This window comes from Schistocerca serialis, chromosome 3, assembly GCF_023864345.2.
Source record: "Schistocerca serialis cubense isolate TAMUIC-IGC-003099 chromosome 3, iqSchSeri2.2, whole genome shotgun sequence".
In the NCBI taxonomy this organism is placed as follows: Eukaryota; Metazoa; Arthropoda; class Insecta; order Orthoptera; family Acrididae; genus Schistocerca; species Schistocerca serialis.
The window spans coordinates 795,028,467-795,049,694 of record NC_064640.1 but is presented as its reverse complement, the minus strand read 5'-3'; the positions used below and the strand labels follow the sequence as shown (position 1 = coordinate 795,049,694).

Genomic DNA, 21,228 nt, shown 5'->3' with positions numbered 1-21,228 from the left:
ACCTTGCACACAGGAGACAATGTGTTAAGCTGTATCATACAACTGGGGGATGTATACAAACAGTAAAATCGTCTTATAAAAGCCTTAACTGTGGAGTCCCTCAGGGAAGCACTGTCAGGCCTTTTTTGTTTACTGTATGCACCAATGATATAATAATTCCACAAAATTAAAACCTAGTAAATTATGCCAACAGTACCTGCTCAATAAGCTGAGACTCTACAAATTAGCAGAGCAAAATTAAAATTATACAGAGAACATTAGCCTCATCACAGAATATCTAACCAAAAGCAAATTGGCACTTAATAAGGACAAGGCAATTTTGATGGAGTTTCTCCTAAATTATGAATCAAGACAAGTGGATATTGAGCCAGAATTATCAGCTGAAACAATTGATAAACATAAATTCCTGGGTATTATAGTAGATGAACATCTTACATAGAAGGAGCACATCAGCTACATGTGTACAAAAATCTGCTGTATCGCCTACCTGCTAAGGGCTTTCACAGCCCAAGCAATCAGGATAAGCAGAGTTATTAAACATGATTTTCCAAAATTCCTTCACCAAAGAAGATGAAGTACATATTCCTGAATTCCAATCAAGAGCAACTGCCAAGATGAGAAACAGAGAAGTAGATATCCTCGGTGTAGCAAAGCAGCTTAAAGCCCTTAATAAAGGCAAGGCCTTCAGTCCAGACTGGATACTAGTCAGGTTCCTTTTATAGTACGCTGATACAATAGCTCCATATTTAGCAATTATATACAAGTGGTCACTCACAGAAAGATCTGTACCTAAAGACTGGAAAATTGCTCAAGTTACACCAATACCCAAAAAAGGAACTAGGAGTAATCCACTGAATTACAGACCCGTATCACTAATGTCGATTTGCAGTAGGGTTTTGGAACATATACTGTGTTCAAACATTATGAATTACCTAAAAGAAAATGATTTATTGACACACAGTCAGCACGGATTCAGAAAATATCGTTCTTGTGAAACACAACTGGCTCTTTGTACTCATGAAGTAATTAGTGCTATCGACAGGGGATGTCAAATTGATTCCATACTTTTAGATTTTCAGAAGGCTTTCGACACTGTTCCTCACAAGCGTCTTCTAACCAAACTGTGTGCCTCAGTTGTGCGACTAAATTCATGATTTCCTGTCAGAAAGGTCACAGTTTGTGGTAATAGATGGAAAGTCATTGAGTAAAACAGAAGTAATATCTGGCATTCCCCAAGGAAGTGTTATAGGCCCCCTACTGTTCCTGATCTATATTAATGACATAGGAGACAATTTGAGTAGCGCTCTTAAATTGTTTGCAGATGATGCTGTCATTTACCATCATGTAAAGTCATCAGATGACCAAAACAAATTGATAAATGATTTAGATAAGATATCTATATAGTGCAAAAGTGGCAATTGACTCTGAATAAAGAAAAGTGTGAAGTTATTCACAAGAGTACCTAAAGAAACCCACTAAATTTTGATTGTGTGATAAGTCACACAAATCTGAAGACTGTAAATTCGACTAAATACTTAAGGATTACAATTATAAATAACCTAAATTGGAACGATCACATAGATAATTATGTGAGTAGAGCAAAACAAATACTGCAATTCATTGGTAGAACACTTAGAAGGTGCAACCGTTCTACTAGAGAGACAACTTACAACACGCTTGTCCGCCCTATCCTGGAGTATTGCTGAGTGGTGTGGGATCTGTATCAGGTGGGACTGATGGATGACATCGAAAAAGTTCGAAGAAGGGCAGCTCATTTTGTATTATAGTGAAATAGGGGAGATAGTGCCACAGACATGATACATGAATTGGAGTGGCAATCATTAAACCAAAGGCGTTTTTCTTTGCAATGGGATCTTCTCATGAAATTTGAATCACCAGTTTTCTCCTCCAATTGCGAAAGCATTCTGTTGGCACCCACCTACATAATCATCAAGATAAAATAAGAGAAATCAGGGCTCGCATAGAAAAATTTAAGTGCTCATTTTTCCCGCTCGCTGTTTGAGAGTGGAATGGTAGAGAGACAGAATGAAGGTGGTTGATGGAACCCTCTACCAGGCACTTTATTGTGAATAGCAGAGTAATCATGTAGATGTAGATGTGAATAATAGCTAATATTAGCAAACATCAGTCCTGTAGAGAATCCTTTGTTAAGTATAACATACTAACAGTGTATTCATTGTATGTTCTCGGGACTATACTGTTTGTAAAAGAAGTTATGGAGCATAGTATAATCAATAGTAAAATCTGTAACTATAATACAAGAAAAAGAGGAGATTACCACATAAAATTTAGTAGTAAAGGAACAACAAATCATAGTCCATTTTCTGCTCAAAGTCATTTTTATAAAAGACTGCCAAACAACATAAAACTGTTAAATGGAAACATATTTAAGACAAAATTAAAGCAACTGTTAATTGATAAATGTTTATACTTGATCAAGGATTTTTAATTTTGTTGTGTATAATTTATCTTTATTTCTAAACTCTTATTAATCTTCATACATGAATAAAAAGACTATGTCCATGACTGTAAAAGTTATTATGGACAAATAAACAATTTATTATTATTATTATTTATTTCATGTGTTTGCAAGTTAATTTTGTTATTGATGATCTTACTTTTATATGCTATTTGCATTGTATTGTATATTCTGTTTCATAGTACTTCGTTATTCATTTAAGGCATGTGTGACAAAAATATATGCACCCACCTTACATTAGAAATCACTTGCTTCATAAACAATTCCCAGACAGTCTCTCACACCTGATGAAGTATTGCTATTGCTGTTCGAGATGGAAGTATAGGAACAAAGAGAGTTGTTTTAACCTTATTATATGTGTGTCTGACAGAACAGATATGACATATATAATAATATATATGCACCTTGATGGTAATGATAACTTTAGTGTGAATACATACTATGCCTGAACTCTTGTGGTAGTCAGGTAAAGCTGTGAGCAATGAGGATGATGGGTGGTGGATGCTACATATGTAGTGTGCAACAACTTGAGAATTTGTGTTGGAGGGAAGCATATCCAGATAGTTAAAGCAGTTTAAGGTGGAAACTCGAACATAGCTGGAAATCTGGGTTTGAGTTCCGGTCTGGCACAAATCTTCACTTGTTGTCATTGAATTTAATTAAATGCTCAATTTTGGCTGAAATCTGTATTTCTCTCAAATCATGTTTTTTAACAGAAAGTTTAATCAAAGGGATCCTACTGAAGGCATAGGACAAACAATAAATGACACTGACATAAGATAAAAATATGAAAACTTAAAAGCAGAAAGTAAGAGTAATGTTTGTAAAATGTGTGGATGGAGAGGAAGGGGGAGGAGGGGAAGAGAATATAAGAATTTGGTGAAAAATATGAAAGACAAACAAGTATTTACTATGATGTATTTTGCATCATTAGTTTGGATGTACACTTAAACAGCGAAATCATTAATTATTTTAGTAATACATTTCACAATAGTGTACATGTCATTACATCAGTGTTATTCAGTATTTGTTTCAAAACACTGCAAATAAAATTAAGCAGATTAAATAGCCTTGAGTATCATATAGCCTCTTCTGTTACTCTTAGGCTAAGACAAGAATCACAGAACACCAGAAAAATATCCAGCAAAATTTAGTTTTGATTCAGACATGTTTTTGTGATACTAGGATACTCTTAGTTATTCTCTTATAGATCTTACCACTACATTTTGTTCATGAGCTCTGTCGAGCTTTTCTGTCATTTCTCACATTCTAGTAATGAGAACTATTACTTCAATGAGTAAATGTATTATATGCATAGTATCTATGTACAGAAGTTTTCAATTTAGAGTGGCAGAGGTCCAGAATTTCATTTTAGAATTAGTATAACTAAAATACAAATGGCAGTCATATGTTTAAATACTGGCAGTGAAAATATGCCTTTTAGTCCACACTGTATAAAGAAATGGACTTGCACAACATTATGACAGCATTAGTCTGCTATTTTATCAAGTCATTTGGATTCTTTAGCTCACAATGAAACTGTGAACCAATGCCATATCATGAAAATAAACCGAAATTGGTTCATTCACAAAAGTATAAATGCACCCAACTTTCACTTGACAGTAGCATTTAACTGCAAATCCCTTCACCATAAAGACAATTACTGTGTCAATTTACCAGGCAGTTCCATTTAAACACAGTGGTGTAGCAAAGCACATACACTATTTAAAAAGTAATAAAATGGGGGGGGATGTTGATTTTGATTGTTCATTGTATCTCGGGGAAAAGAATCTGCACAAAAATCTAGGGAAGGTAAATGGAATATCTAGTATTGTGTTGCATAACAATAGTGTCATCTGCAAAATTCTTATTTTTAAGGAATGTTACAGCAGTTTCATTACGTTCCTTCTTAGATATGAATGTATAACTAAATAAGGTTTGCCAATCTCTTTAAGATTATGTCAGTATTTGCAGATTTATTGTGCCCTGTTATTTATGATAATCATATGAAAATAATTACCATTTTTATATTGGCTTTGCTAACCCTCTGCATGTCTGTATCTCCAAGCTAACTGTAAAATCCTGTACACAATCAGAAAAATGCTTCTATCAAAACACATCCCTCTCTCTTTCTTTTGTTAAAAGTGTGCGCATGCGCGTGTACGCATACACACACACACACACACACACACACACACATTATGTCAGATCATTATTTTAATGTTTTGTAACATTTCTTGATGTTATTCTCCAAGTCTCATTTTTAAATTAAAAATCGACTTCATGACACTGTGCTGCACAATAATATCTGAGATTGTGTTCAGTGAACTGCAATGTAGATGTTAGACGTATGACATGACAAGAAAGATTTCAACTTGTCTACGTTCAGACTGTGGGAGATTCCTGTATAAATTAATAATATGACTCTAATTTTGAATAGTAACCTTTGTTCTCTATGCACAAAAATGACTTTCATGCACAGAAATTGATTTTAAATCAAGGTAAATATTTATATCAATAACTTCTTTTGACCTACTTCTGTTACAAAACATAGGTCTATTTCTGTCTTCAGACCTTTGTCACTTGAAATGGGGGATGGAGGCAACAAACAATGAGCCAAAATATTGTTCTTTGATTGTCACTTTCACTGTAATCTTAAATAAACGCAACAAGTCTCACTTTTATGTTATGAATCAAATTTAAGATGAAACAATGTGATTGTGACCTATTCATGTTTTTGTGCTGTGCTTAAATAGGTGCATAGTCCCATAACACTACAGAAAAGTGTTAGTTGACAATGGATAATCATAAAAAACAGCTTTTAATAAATGGATTTGTGAACAACAACAACAGATATTATAGCTTGATACAAAAATTCTGATAATGGATCACATTTACAGTACCAGTGCCAGAAGATTGTGGGATATCTGCCTGCAAACATTTGACACAGGATTTGCCAATGTCCCTGTTCACATGATCCAGAGAACTTTATGAGAGTAAGTTTGCCAACAGTACACTTTCCCTCCAGTGTTATAGCTCTTTTACTACAAATTTTTGTTACTAGCCATAGGAAGAGAAAATATGATAATATTAGAAGAATTTTGACGTCTATACTGTTTTCAGTGTGAATTTCCAGCTACCAATAACTATAAAAGCAGAAACAAGTAACATTTGTTAAAGAAAATTATCTAAATATCTCTCTCTTACACGCGTGCGCACGTGCACACACACACGACACACGCCCACACACACACACACACACACACACACACACACACACACACACACACACACACACACCATCACTGTCATCCTAGAGGAAAGCACAGTTTGTCTATCACACTCTAAAAGTGACTACATCTATCATGATTCAACATGCACATGATGTTGATAGCTGTGGCAATAACAAGAATTTATAGTAAAATCCCAATCTTCTGCAGTAATAAATATATGTCTTGGCATTAGCAGTCTCTGTTTTCATCAGCACTCACTGTTATCACCAAGACATATAAAATATATATTTTGATGAAAGTCCCTATTTTACAGCTCAACTGCTGTGGCTATATGCAGTATTAGTGTAAGGGCCACTATATATGGAACTTCCTGTGGCAGAAACATCTTTCCTGTGACGCCGCCGTGCAAGCAATATAAGGATAGCAGCAATTACTGCAAGCATCAAAATAAGGCCTGCAACTGCTATTCCAATGGCAAAATGCTTTTGAGAAATACATATGCTGTTTGGGTCTTCTTCTTGCTGAAAAAATACAAAATAAAATCTCAATACTTCCACTTTCATTAAAGCAAGCAATACTGTATTCTGTGGAATCTATGGAGGGCTTTCATATTTTATTAATCACATGATTTATAATATTCTTTAAATAGACATTTTTGATGTAATGACTAAAGAACAACAGACACTAATAAAAGTAATAAATGAAATCAATAACATAATGATTATGAGAAAACTATTTAGTTAATTGCTTTATATAAGCATAGTTCTGTAACAGCAACAGAGAGGAATCACAAAATGGTAGGTTAATAGTGTGTTAAGGGATAAACACATTTTTTATATTTAGTAATATCATTTGAATATTTAGAATACTTACACTGGCTGCATGTTAGGAAATGAAGTTACTGAGGGACTGGGATGGGGCATTGGAGAACCAATTGTGCTATCCGTGGATTCAACTATTTTAAGTGAAAGAGTGACCTCTGTTTTAAATCATGGAAGAATGTGGGCTCTTCTAATAGCTTTAATACATCCACCCATGTAATTCTTATACATGGGAAGACTGCAGCTGTACAATCAACAAAACAAAACTGTTTGCATGTTTTGATAAGGTTGGGTATCTTCAGTTGTGTGTACAATTTTAACACTTACTTTTATCTCTTTGAAACACTGAGATGCTTCTGCCTCAAATTAACAAATAGGAGAAAATCTGTACTGTTACTTGACAGCCAGTAGGCAGCATTTAAAGTTTTGCAATTCCAGTGAAGTTAGTAAGATTCAGTATCCCCTCCAGGCTATATTATTTTTACATTGTATTGTTCATTGATGTATTGCAAGCATAATATGGTATAGCCAAGTTATTCCAAATGGATAACACACTGGACCACAGACAGGTATATTACAAACAGTCATTTACTGCCAGGATGTCTCACCATACACAGGCCACAAGAGGTAGGATACTGGCACTCATCCATTATGATGGTTTCAGTGTGGATGAAGTGGCAGCCAGTTGCGGTGTTCAACCTTCTGTGCGTAGAAGTGGATAAAGTGGCAGCCCCTTTGAGGGTCAAGCTTAGGAAAGATGTTGATGCCTCAGCAACACAATGTGTTTATTGACAGCTGGATGGAACATCCATTTTTAAGTGCCATCCAATTCAAGAATGAGACCCGTTTCCCTGGATGCTCATAAACAGTTCACAACTGCTTATGAGATATGGTCTTACAGCCCATAGGGCTGCTACTAAAGAGGCCCTCTCTGATAATCCCAAGCTTTATAGACTTGTCTTCGTTAAACTGAATGTAGACTGTGACTGGTACAACATCATCTTTTCAAATGAGGCAATATTTAGCTCAGTGAATGAAAGTCCTGTGATGGTATACAGACCACAGTGGTGTGGTGTGGCATTTGTGTGATGGTGGCATCATTCTCCCATGCTAGGGGTACGTGTCATCAGATGGGCCAGGGGGCCAGGGATACTTCATCAAATTTAGGGTCACCTCACCACAAATCAGTCTGTGTGCTTTGTGAAACATACTGTGATGCTGAGTGTAAGGATGTGCTATCCTAATGGAGTGATCCAGTTCCAGCATCACTCAACAGTTCACACAAGATGAATCCTGCAGCTATGGTTTTCACAACAGACTGATTTTGACCTGATTGACTGGTCTGTTCAAGCATCACATGAATTTACACTGGCTGACACTGGTGCCACGCACACCTGATCAGCTGTAGGACGTAATGTTGGATACACTGGAGAGTCTCACAGATGTGAGACATAAATCCAGAGCTGAACCATCTCTGTGTCTTGTTGGATAGGTAACTGATACCATTGGTGAGTTGACTTCATACTAGCCTCACCCCTGATATGAAACTTTCCTGGTATCACATTCACCAACTTACATGCCAACATATGATACAACTGTATGGCTGTTAATTACACTCCTGGAAATGGAAAAAAGAACACATTGACACCGGTGTGTCAGGCCCACCATACTTGCTCCGGACACTGCGAGAGGGCTGTACAAGCAATGATCACACGCACGGCACAGCGGACACACCAGGAACCGCGGTGTTGGCCGTCGAATGGCGCTAGCTGCGCAGCATTTGTGCACCGCCGCCGTCAGTGTCAGCCAGTTTGCCGTGGCATACGGAGCTCCATCGCAGTCTTTAACACTGGTAGCATGCCGCGACAGCGTGGACGTGAACCGTATGTGCAGTTGACGGACTTTGAGCGAGGGCGTATAGTGGGCATGCGGGAGGCCGGGTGGACGTACCGCCGAATTACTCAACACGTGGGGCGTGAGGTCTCCACAGTACATCGATGTTGTCGCCAGTGGTCGGCGGAAGGTGCACGTGCCCGTCGACCTGGGACCGGACCGCAGCGACGCACGGATGCACGCCAAGACCGTAGGATCCTACGCAGTGCCATAGGGGACCGCACCGCCACTTCCCAGCAAATTAGGGACACTGTTGCTCCTGGGGTATCGGCGAGGACCATTCGCAACCGTCTCCATGAAGCTGGGCTACGGTCCCGCACACCGTTAGGCCATCTTCCGCTCACGCCCCAACATCGTGCAGCCCGCCTCCAGTGGTGTCGCGACAGGCGTGAATGGAGGGACGAATGGAGACGTGTCGTCTTCAGCGATGAGAGTCGCTTCTGCCTTGGTGCCAATGATGGTCGTATGCGTGTTTGGCGCCGTGCAGGTGAGCGCCACAATCAGGACTGCATACGACCGAGGCACACAGGGCCAACACCCGGCATCATGGTGTGGGGAGCGATCTTCTACACTGGCCGTACACCACTGGTGATCGTCGAGGGGACACTGAATAGTGCACGGTACATCAAAACCGTCATCGAACCCATCGTTCTACCATTCCTAGACCGGCAAGGGAACTTGCTGTTCCAACAGGACAATGCACGTCCGCATGTATCCCGTGCCACCCAACGTGCTCTAGAAGGTGTAAGTCAACTACCCTGGCCAGCAAGATCTCCGGATCTGTCCCCCATTGAGCATGTTTGGGACTGGATGAAGCGTCGTCTCACGCGGTCTGCACGTCCAGCACGAACGCTGGTCCAACTGAGGCGCTAGGTGGAAATGGCATGGCAAGCCGTTCCACAGGACTACATCCAGCATCTCTACGATCATCTCCATGGGAGAATAACAGCCTGCATTGCTGCGAAAGGTGGATGTACACTGTACTAGTGCCGACATTGTGCATGCTCTGTTGCCTGTGTCTATGTGCCTGTGGTTCTGTCAGTGTGATCATGTTATGTATCTGACCCCAGGAATGTGTCAATAAAGTTTCCCCTTCCTGGGACAATGAATTCACGGTGTTCTTATTTCAATTTCCAGGAGTGTAGAAATCTGTGTGAAGTAATTGTATTTTAAGTTTTATCTATTGGATTTGTGCTTCTTAATACTTAATGCATGTAAATTTGAATAAAGCAAAAACAAGCCAATTCAAATGGTAATATAAATGAATCCTAATATGAGACAATCAGAGAAAACATTATCAGTGAATATAAGAGCAGGCAAACCCTGAAACAGTAATATTGTCTTCCTTACTGCCTCTCCAACATTTTCTGCAATTGTTGTGCAACAGAAGTGCAGCCAGGGCATACAAAAACTCTTTTTCAAGTTAATATTCTTCAGGAGCACAAGAATAGCACTCCATGCACTGCGCCCATTTCTCTATGTTAGTCTTCAAAGAAATGAGCACTGCAGAATGTGCAATCAGTTTTTCCTTCAGATTGCACATCTGAAGCATTGCCCTCAATTAAATCTGTACCAGACTTTGAGTGACTGGAAGATTATGTTTCCTATGTTTTTATCTTTTCCTTTTTCAAGGAAAAATTTCAACGTGTCACCTTTAATTCCGCTACAGCTTTCTTCTCTCTAAATTGTTTCAAATGTTCCCCATATGCCTGTATGGAGATGATGTTAGTTACTTAGAAGGTTCAAAACATGCTGATTTTGCTAGAGCTGATGGCTCTTGATGGGGCTTGTTGATGTCAGGAACTGATCTGACACCATTTCGATTCACATTTACTCCATTTTTGTATCTTGCATGTCAAACTCCTAGTGTATTGCAAAGTCACTGTCTCTAAGTATATGCCTGTTACATGGGAAGAGTCCCATTTTCCAGAGGCCATTTATAACATTAATTGTTACTGCTCTCAAATAGGTTGTTCTACATAACTTCGTAATCAAAAATGATGTCTGGGTTATTTGCCCATCAGGTTTCTATTTCTTGGGTATAATGTGTTTTAAATGGTCCCATGAAGTCTATGTGACTGGGTTTTGTTCTTGCATTGTCTATCACAAAAATGTGATATGATAATACTATGAAAAGGATCAACTGCTACTCTCTATATAGTGGAGATGTGGAGTTGCAGACAGGCACTTCAAAAAGACTGCTAAACAAGTGACCTTTCGGCCAAAAGGCCTTCTTCTAAAGTGGACAACACACACCCACGTTCTTGCAAGCACAACTCACACACACATGACAACTGTCTCTGGCCATTGAGTGTCAGCAGCTAGACACATTGGTCTGGTGTGTGTGAGTTTTGCTTGTGTGAATGTGTGTGTGTGTGTGTGTGTGTGTGTGTGGGCGCGCGCGCGTGGTGTTTTTTTTTTTTTTTTTTTTTTTTTTTTTTTTTTTTTTTTTTTTTTTTTTATAAGACCTTTTGGCCAAAACAAAAGCTCACTTGTTTAGCAGTCTTTTTGAAGTGCCTGTCTGCGACTCAACATCTCCACTATATGGCACATAGCAATCTATCCTTTTCATAACTCTTTCATTATTCCATCCTGGATTTTCCAGTGTAATATGATGCCAGCCAAGTATTAGCACAACAGAATCACCACCAGATGGATTCACAAAGTTTAGAAAATTAATGATGAACCCACTTAGTAAAACTATGAGTCCCTTCTTTTAGTCAACTTGTCCCATATATCTATTTTCCATGCGAACAGTTTTGTTTTGTCAACTGTACATTTCTTTTCAGGTTATACACTAAGAACTAAGTGTGGGACTGACATTAAGACTAACTACAGAACTTGCAACAGATATGGAAAATCACAAATGCTGTTCTATATGCATTAATACTGTGATAGCTGTAACAATAAATATCACAGACACATTATGTCTATGTTATTAATGAAAACATTTAATCCATTGGAATGGAGATTTCTTCATAATCATTAAAACAAAGAGGTAAGGTATAATATTGGTCCAAATAAAAGTACATGATTTGCTTCTGTCATATTTTTATCCATATATTTAACTAAAGATCATGATTTCTGTCATCATAGGGGGATTTTAAAGCTAATTGTAAACCGTTGTTAGTGATAAGTACATTCACTTTATATGTGATGTGTACAAATTCTGGGGAATTATATTGCCTCGTCTTACATAAAACAAACTTAATAACTAGGATTTGGAGTGGTGTGCATGTAGTTTTTGATTCTGCAGCTCTATGTCTGAATTGGTTTATGACAACAGCCGTGTTAATTAACGTATGCTAGGAGCGTGGAATTTAAAAATATAAAATTACAGAACCAAAATTTTCTTTCCCAGAACCCAAATTCAACGAATATGTAAGGTCAATCCTCATTGCTGCGTATTTCATAAAGTAAAACTTTGAATATGTTCTTGGAACATTATCATACAATCTGTGAATTTATTTTGGATTTAGATGTTACCTACTTTAGTAAACTTAACAATAATTTCAATTAAAATCCTAAACCCTGGCAATCAATTTTGGTAAAGAAAGGCAGGTGGAGCAATACAATTCCCCTACCTTTGCATGTGTATTTCATAATAATCAATATAACTATTATGCAACATACCTTCTCTCTTGACACATCATCAAAACTGTCCATTTTGCTTATATCAGTGGCTTCATTAACATAAAGACCACTGTATACTTCAATGGTAGCTGGAGTACCAGTCTCTGCATCCTTTGGCTTGGCTGCACGGCGCCTGCGGGAGCCTCTACGCCCACAAAGTGGTGGCTAGATAAATAATAAAGGTAATGTTATATAATTTTATGTTTGCATTATTTCTGTATACACAGTTTTATTTATGAGTAATTGTTTTGGGCATTTGTGACATGTAGTTCAAAATGAGCTACTGCTGCAACAAATTCTGAAGCCTCGTTTGGAATGCATTGCAAACATACACTGAAAAGCCAAACAAACTGGTACACCTGGCTAATATTGCGTAGGGCCCCCACAAACACACTGGAGTGCCATAACATGATGTGGCATGCACTCGACTAATGTCTGAAGTAAATTTGGAGGGAACTGACATCATGAATCCTGCAGGGATGTCCATAAATTTGTAAGAGTATGACAGAGTGGAGATCTCTTCTGAACAGCATATTGCAAGGCATCCCAGATACGCTCAGTAATGTTCTTTTCTGGGGAGTTTGGTTTGGATGTGCAGAGTGTCGCATTTTCCTGCTGGAGTTGCCCAAGTCTGTCGGAATGCACAATGGACATGAATAGATGCAGGTGATCAGACAGGATGCCTACGTACATGTCACCTGTCAGAGTCATATCTAGATGTATCAGGGGGCCCATATTATTCCAACTGCACATACCCCACACCATTACAGAGCCTCCACCAGCTTGAGCAGTCCCCTACTGACATGCAGGGTCCATGGATTCATGAGGTTGTCTCAATACTCGTACACATCCATCTGCTCGATATAATTTGTAATGAGACTTGTCTGACTAGGCAACATCATTCCAGTGATCTACAGTCCAATGTGGGTCTGATGGGCCCAGGCAAGGTGTAAAGCTTTGTGTTGTGCAGTTATCAAGGGTACATAAGTGGGCCTTCAGCTCCAAAATCCCATACTGATGATGTTTTGTTAAATGGTTTGCACGCTGACACTTTTTGATGGCCTAGCAGTGAAATCTGCAGCAGTTTGGGGAAGGGCTGCACTTCTGTCATGTTGAATGATTCTCTTCAGTCATCGTTGGTCCCTTTCTTGCAGGATCTTTTCCGGCTGCAGTGATGTTGGAGATTTGATGTCTTACTGAACTCTTGATATTCATATTACACTCATGAAATGGTCGTATGGGAAAATCCCCAAGTTATCGCTACCTTGGATATGCTGTGTCCCATCGCTCGTGCACTGACTATAGCACCACGTTCAAACTCACTTAAATCTTGATAACCTGCCATTGTGGCAGCAGTAACTGATCTAACAACTGCACCAGTCACTTGTTGTTTTATACAGGCATTGCTGACTGCAGCACCGTATTCTGCCTATTTACGTATCTCTGTATTTGAATATGTATGCCTATACCAGTTTCTTTGGTGCTTCAGTGTATATCTAGAATGAAAAGTTTTTAAAGCTGTAGTTTGAATATAAAGCTTTTTGCAGACTGTAAAGACTCATATGTTTGACTGAGATGAATAACAGCTGATGAAGAGTCTTTGGAAATCCACAGAAAATCGCTAAATAAGTTTTCAAGTAACCCATTTATCACTAGTCAACATGCCTACAGACTGTGGTTATAGATCCCCTTGACAACAGATCTTGCTCCACATGGATATCTTTTAGCAAGTGTCAGATATTCACTGTGACATGGTATCTAATTAAAAAACTGGGACAAGGGTTGTTGGTGATTTTGGCTGTCTCTAAAATGAGACCCTAAATCCCTAAGGTATCTTAACACCATATTATCACTAGCTTTAAAACCGATTAATTACACTGCACATGCTATCACAAATCATTCTCCCAGTATTCTATACTTCCACATTTTCCCTGCACGGTGCTGTATGTTATGAATTAAGTTGTCCCTCCAGATATTGTTCACAACACTATGGGTACTATGTGTTGTGCACAGAAGCAGTGCTCAGTTTATTGGGAGCTACTTGACCATACAACCAAATCTCCCTTTAGTCTTGAACACATTAATATTGGTTGAATATTTAGTAGTAATTTTGTTTTCAGGATGAACATTTCGCTTAAGCAATTCATGAATCACCTTCTTTACAGCTTGATTGTGCTGTATCATTAACACAACATATAAACCAGTTTTCTTGCAGTTGTACATTCACATTTACACTTCACAGTGAAGCCACCAACTACTAATTTTACAACTAGCAACTAATCACGAGGAATGAGATTTTATGTTACATCCATTCTGATTACTGAACACCACCTAGCTCAATGCTTTTTATTGCTAGTTAAGTAGTGAAGTTCCAGAAAATGCCTAGAAAATCTGTTGGATTAACGAAAGTGTTTGATACCACTTTGACAGCTCAACCAAACTCTTTATCTTTCAACCTAATCTAGACCATGGGCTAGAGATCAGCATGTTACAATATCTAAGATTTCCTATTCACATTCATTGGCTTTGCCAACTCACAACCAAACATCACCTTGCAAACTAACCTAGGCTTCATACTACTCTACAGATCAGCCTGACACCCCAAACTCCATTTCAAAAATTAATATCAGTGCAAAAGAAATACTGTCAATGTTCTGTTCTTCTTCTATTTGCACACATGACATCACGTGCAACATCAACATTATGTTACATGGACAAAGCCCCCATCCAGTATTGGTAGCTTAAGTTGACCCAATCTGTTGGTATCTTACAAACTCATATCTGAATACTTATGGATATTGTTCAGAATTTTGTTTGTCAGTGATTCAAAGCTTTAACGACTGTGCCATCTATTGCCCTGCCTGAACACATCATGGACAAAGTTTGTTTGAATATTCCATGGGTATGCAAGAAAAAATTGCTATTACACAAGTAGAAAAAAAAAACATCATTTTTTTTCAAATAATTAAATAAATACTTTAGAAATTCTCTTTATGTTGTTGTCATTATTGTGTTCTCCGATCCAAAGACTGGTTTGATGCAGCTCTTCATGCGGAAGATAAGCCGTGGTCTCAGTCTACAGTTTTTATCCCCCACACTTCTTTCCATAACCAAACTGACATTTCCTTGATGCCTCAGGATGTGTCCTGTCAACAGAACCCTTCTTTTAGTCAACTTGTCCCATAAATCTATTTTCTCCCCAATTCATTTCATAACCTCTTCATCAGTTATCCAATCTACCCATCTAATCCTCAGCATTGTTCTGTAGTGCCACATTCCAAAAACTTCTATTCTCTTCTTGTCTGAACTGTTTATCATCTTTGCTTCACTTCCATACAAGGTGACACTCTACACATATGCCTTCATAAAAGACTTCTTAACACTTAGATTTACATTTGATGTTAATGAATGTCTCTTTTTCAAAACTTCTTTATTTGCTTTTCTCAATCTGCATATTATATCCTCTTTACTTTTACCACAGTCATTTTTTAACTACCCAAATAACAAAATTCATCTGCTAATTCTAGGGTGTCATTTCCTTATCTAATTCTTTCTTTGCATAATGTGTATTTTTTTCAACCTAAACACTATTTTGTTTCCTCTCTGAAACATAAAAATTTTGTTAATTCAACAAAATTTGTAACCGGGCATGGTGTGTAATAATAATTTACTGCCAGTCATGCTTTGTGTCTGGTGCAGTTAATTGTTAAAGCTACCCATTTTGAATGGCTGTCAACATTTTTTTTTTTTTACATAATTTGGAATTACAATTTCAGAAGAGCTTGAGAATTTATGTGGTCAAAATTCAAAAGGAAAGTGAGTATATTCAAAGGGTCACAAGTATAATGCTAGTGTACTAGGATCACAAGTATAATGTTAGTGTACATTCACAATCAGAAATCGTATGTGTGAAATGGGCAAAAACAGTGAAATTTAGAGTGGAAATGAATAGCACATTATTTGAATTAATTGGTAATATCTTACCACCCTTACTCATAGTGCTGCATTACTTCAGCCATCATTATAAAGAAATCAGTTCATCTACATGTATTTGCCTCTTTATCTTAAATTTATTACATTTTTGAAAAGCATAAAGGTAATTCAGGAATTTAGAGGGCTTCAAAAGGAAATACTGCTATTTTCTTCTCATTATTCCAATGGGCATTTCATAATGCCTTTTACTGGATTTGTTATTTCCTGTCAGAAAAGTTACAGTTTGTATTAACTGATGGGAAATCATTAAGTGAAACAGAAGTAATATCTAGATCCACTGCTGTTTTAATCTATATAAACAATTTAGATCATCTAAGCAACACTTAGATTGTCTGGAGATGATGCTATCATTTATCGCATAGTAAATTTGACACAAGGGCAATATGAATCATAAAATGAGGTTTATGAATTATAAAATGATTTAAAGAAGATAAATGTGTCATGTGAACAGTGACAATTGACCCTGAACAATACAAAGGTGAAGTCTTCCACATGAGTGTTTAAAAACAAAGCCATTAAATTTTGGTTACATGACAAATCATACAAATGAAAGGTTGTTGATTCAGCTAATTATCTGGGGACTACAATTACAAACAACTCAAACTGGAAACCTCACATAGAAAATGTTGTGGGGACGGTTAACCAAAGATGGTATTTTTATTGGCATAACACTTAGAAGATACAAAGACTTTATATACTATGCTTGCCCATCCTCTTCTGGAATATTGCTGCATGGTATGTGGTCCTTACTGGACAGAATTAAAAAGGGGCACCGAAATAGTTCAAAGAAGGGCTGCTCATTTTGTATTATCATAAAACAGGGGAAACAGTTTCACAGATATGATAGCTGAGTTGTGGTGGCAATCATTAAAACAATTATACTTTTCTTTGTAGTGAAATCTGTGCACGATATTTCAACCACCAACTTGTTCCACCAAATGCAAAAAATTTTTTGTTGACTCCCACCTACATAGGGAGAAAGATGTCATGATAAAATAAGACGAATCAGAGTTCACACAGAAAGATTTAAGAGTTCATTTCTTCCACGTTCTATTCAAGAGTGGAACAGTCGAGAAATAGTTTTGTGAACCCTCTGCCAAGTGCTTAAGTGTGAATTACAGTATAGTGATGTAGGTGTAGATGTAAATGTAGACTACAAACCTACAAGTAATAAATAGTAAATTATAAAAGCATAACTTTACCAGATCATTGCAGCCACCACCAGCTTTTATGCAAAGTTGAACATTGCATTGGTAGTACACTGATGCTGTGTATGGAAACTTGTGGGCTTGGAAATGTACAGATGCAGTAGTTTTGCTTCCATTGTATTCAAACTCTCCCATAATTTCGCCATCTACTGGGCACCTGAAAGAAAATATTTTGTTAACACTGGCATCTATTGATATTACAATAGCCTAAAAGTAATTTTGTTGTGGTAATGGAATACCTAAGTACTGCTGATTTACATACATGCTGATTACACATATAAAATATATTATAACTAAACCAATCACTATATACATTCACTATGAACCTTAGGTTACTAAAATACACTCAAGTTTCTACAAAACGTTTTATACATTACACGTTTATAGATACACAAGAGTGGGTTACATGAAAAGAAGTAGTAAATATTATTACTGAACACTTCTTATCTGATAGAAAGCAATCTCTAATAAGAGTGGAATTAAAGCAGATGTTTGCTGAAGAGCCATGAAGGTACATTTGTTTTGCCAGAATAAGAACATCACACAGATACTCAACAAACTTCAGTCAGATGATTGATTAGTTGCAGCGTATGCATCCAGATTATTATGAATTCATGTACCAGTTGTAGAGGTTCCGTCTGCTTTTGTTTCCTTTGTTTGTTGTCCGTTGTGTTGATGTACTGGCTGAAAAATGGGGTGTGGAAGTCAAACATGGACTACTTTTGATGATGTAGCTGACAGATGCTCAATTGCATTTCACTATCTTTTACTTTCACTTTTCACAGCCTCCCATGCACACATTTAATATGGCAAGTGCACTGTTGTTTAACTTTCCATAAGGCTCATTAATAGTTAGCAGGCAAACATCCACTTACTGATACAAGAGTTTATTGTTGAACATCTATGAGCAGTAAAAACCTAACCACAAAGTTCACAGTTCTTGAAGAATAGAAAAGTACGTATGGAAAGAGATAATGTCATTATTTTTACACACGGCCTATTGGTGTAACAGTTATTTCACTGTTAAGTTGATGCATTGTTGTCGTTCTAACCAACATAGGTTCCTCGTCTGAAACTCGGCCGTGGACTGACTGTCTCATGACAAAAAATTGGGTGCTTAGATATCATCGCAATAATAGGTACTGAAACTTCTCATTGTTCGATGTTTAATTTACAGAAATTACAGTTAAAACTTAACTCATTTGATTAACTGAATACATGGAAAAATTGCTTCTCTTTAACAGTTTCTTCTACTACAAGGGTTACGCCAAATTATATGTTTAAATCATGATATTAACAAATGCACTTACATAAACAATACTTTTGACTAAATTGTTAATTACTTCGGAATTAATGAAGGGCTGGTTTTGCTAACATGTTTTCGACTAGAGCCAAATAGATACTTTAAGAATACTAGTGATTCGTCTTCCAAATGTTTATAACTAGTATAGAATTTATATTTGTTTACACATCAACAACAGAATTTATGTTACAAAACAATTACCGATTTCACCGTATAACAAAAGATAATAACTAGGAATAGTCAAAATAAATTAGAAAATCAATTACATACATAAAACTAAGCACAAAATTAGATCTGTTGTTATATTCTTTAAAATTAATGGCCAATCTTTCTCTTTTATGAAAATTCAGATTACATTCACATATGTTAATGATAATTAGTTAAAAGTGAAAAAATGAATTCTACGCAGGCAGATGGCAAAACAAGTGGGGAAGTAAAATTATCCCAGCTTGCTTCATCACACAGTCTTTCCCTTGGAGCCATTTAGCCGGAACATAAAAGTTTTCTTTATGTAGTACCTCATAATATCGTACAATAACTGTCACCAGTGGTTCAGCCAGAACTGCAGTGGCCTTCTTTTTGCCTTGAATAGATTCGGAGGAAGGCCACTGCAGCTGTGATCAAAATACAATTTCTGATCAGTGACAGTTATTTTATAACATGACACAGCACTGTGGCCAGAAGACTCTTACAACAATTGCTCTGTCCATGGGAGTCTATGCATTTACATGTACCCATTGTTTGATTGTCCTTTTATGATATGCACAGTGGATATGATTTGAAGATAACTGGTTCACGGATTGTATATGCATGTTAATTTATGTATCAACTGTTGAACACTTCCACTGTACAGTGCATGGCTTTTTTTTGCCATTTCATTGTTTGTATTTTATCCAGGAATCCCACTATCATATTAACATTACTATAACATGTATAAAACTGTGTGTATTAAAGGAGCATTTATCTTTTGCATGCTGTGTCCATTGTGACTCATCGTAAAATATGCTGTTAAATATAAACCCATTTAGCTCACTATATATTAGTGTAAATGAACTGAATGAAGAAATGGCACTTTTGTTTCATGAATTGTCAATAAAGTAAAGTGTCAATATATATTTCAAATGAATATTTTCTCAGAAATACATGACAATTTCTCACAAAATAAAAGAAGAAAACCAGGCACACAACAAGTGTCCATATTTATTTCAACTGATATTTGAAACTCATGTTATGTGGGGAAAAAAGAGCACTTACCCATCTGAATTGATGAGTTTCTGCTCTCCCCATCCAAGACCATCCCGTACAAGACAATCTGATACCCGTAAACCATAAGTATTTTGTTCATCTATTGAAATTACAAGAGTTAAAGGGTCTCCTATCTTGACATTTTCTGCAACTTCTTTCAAGGCTGGATCGCCATAAAATATTTTCATTGTGCAGCCTGGCATAGGTGCCACTGCTTTCAGTGGAGTTGCATCAACCATGCTGTCAACATAAAAAAATTATTTTAATCAAACAGTAGTGTATACAAAATACAAAGAAATTTCTCTGTGTGGCACTGATTATGTGAATTTTTTAAATCAGCTATGTGTTTACATTTCATCACTGACTCAGTTTTTAACTGCAGCCTGACCTCAAGACAATACATTTACCAGTTGCCTCAATTAACTCTATATTTTATGCTCCCCACCATATAGGGCACTTATAAATAAGTAAAGTAGGCTTCTGTCTTTCAATGAGAGATTTTCTTTTAATAATCCATACAATAGTTTCTAGTGCTTCATATAGTAGGTCAAAACCTGAGAAACAGAACATAGTCAAAATTAAATTCATGCTAAATCTCTACATACCTCACATTCATATTATTGGAGATAAGTTTATCCTTCGTTTGATAGCGACATCGAATGTGAAATCCTCGACCTTGATTAGTCACCAGTTTCAAATGTGGTTGTATAACAATAGTATTGAAGTATTCAATACCACCATCACCCTGCAATGACATACAAAATTTGTGTCGTACACAATTTTCATGATGAATATAAAAATAAAAATGACTTTCTGCAGTCATTTCAAATTAAAAACTAGGTATTTCCCGTTTTACATTCATTGGTCATTGTGAGAGGACTCACTTTCTCAATTCATTTATTCATATGAAGTGAAATTACATTAAACTAACTGATCACATTTGTCATGTAACGGGTACTACTCCGCAGTTCTCGTTGTGCCATACCACCTGCCAGCAAATGTTCCACTCCAATTCACTTCTGCCTTGTCTCCATTTACCTTAGCACTTCCTACTGGCTGTTTTCTTATGATAGTTTCCCAGCATGCGCATATTACTGATTTTATTCCATGCACCATATTGTAAACAGTTCTCTTCTACGTGGTTTATTTATTAGTCTCCTTTCTGTAGCATCCTAAAGTGCAGCTTATTCCAATTCACACATGGGTAAGTTTCAGTATTGGTTATGCATTTTAATTTAAATATGCATTTCTTTCTCAATGTCCTTCTGCAGACATTCAATTTTTAACTGTTTCCTACCATTTCTGCTGATTTCCATTTCTAGGCAATAATTGCAACACTATTGTTATTTACTTTTCACATACTGCCATACTGTAATATTTTTCTATACTGCTACTCAGC

General features: G+C 37.0%; 1 protein-coding gene across 2 annotated transcripts in view; it reads right to left on the bottom strand.

Annotated features, from left to right (window-relative positions):
* Positions 1–3,404: 3,404 nt before the first annotated feature.
* Positions 3,405–21,228, bottom strand: part of LOC126470635 (cuticlin-4) — a 253,555-nt gene continuing 235,731 nt past the window's right edge. For both annotated transcript variants that reach the window (XM_050098614.1, XM_050098615.1), the window contains exons 5-9: positions 20,435–20,574; positions 19,839–20,069; positions 17,276–17,438; positions 12,081–12,245; positions 3,405–6,254 (exon numbers count right to left, since the gene is read on the bottom strand). In XM_050098614.1, the coding sequence (XP_049954571.1) occupies positions 6,048–6,254; positions 12,081–12,245; positions 17,276–17,438; positions 19,839–20,069; positions 20,435–20,574 (906 nt within the window). In that variant the 3' untranslated portion in view covers positions 3,405–6,047. The remainder of the gene's footprint in view (positions 6,255–12,080; positions 12,246–17,275; positions 17,439–19,838; positions 20,070–20,434; positions 20,575–21,228) is intronic.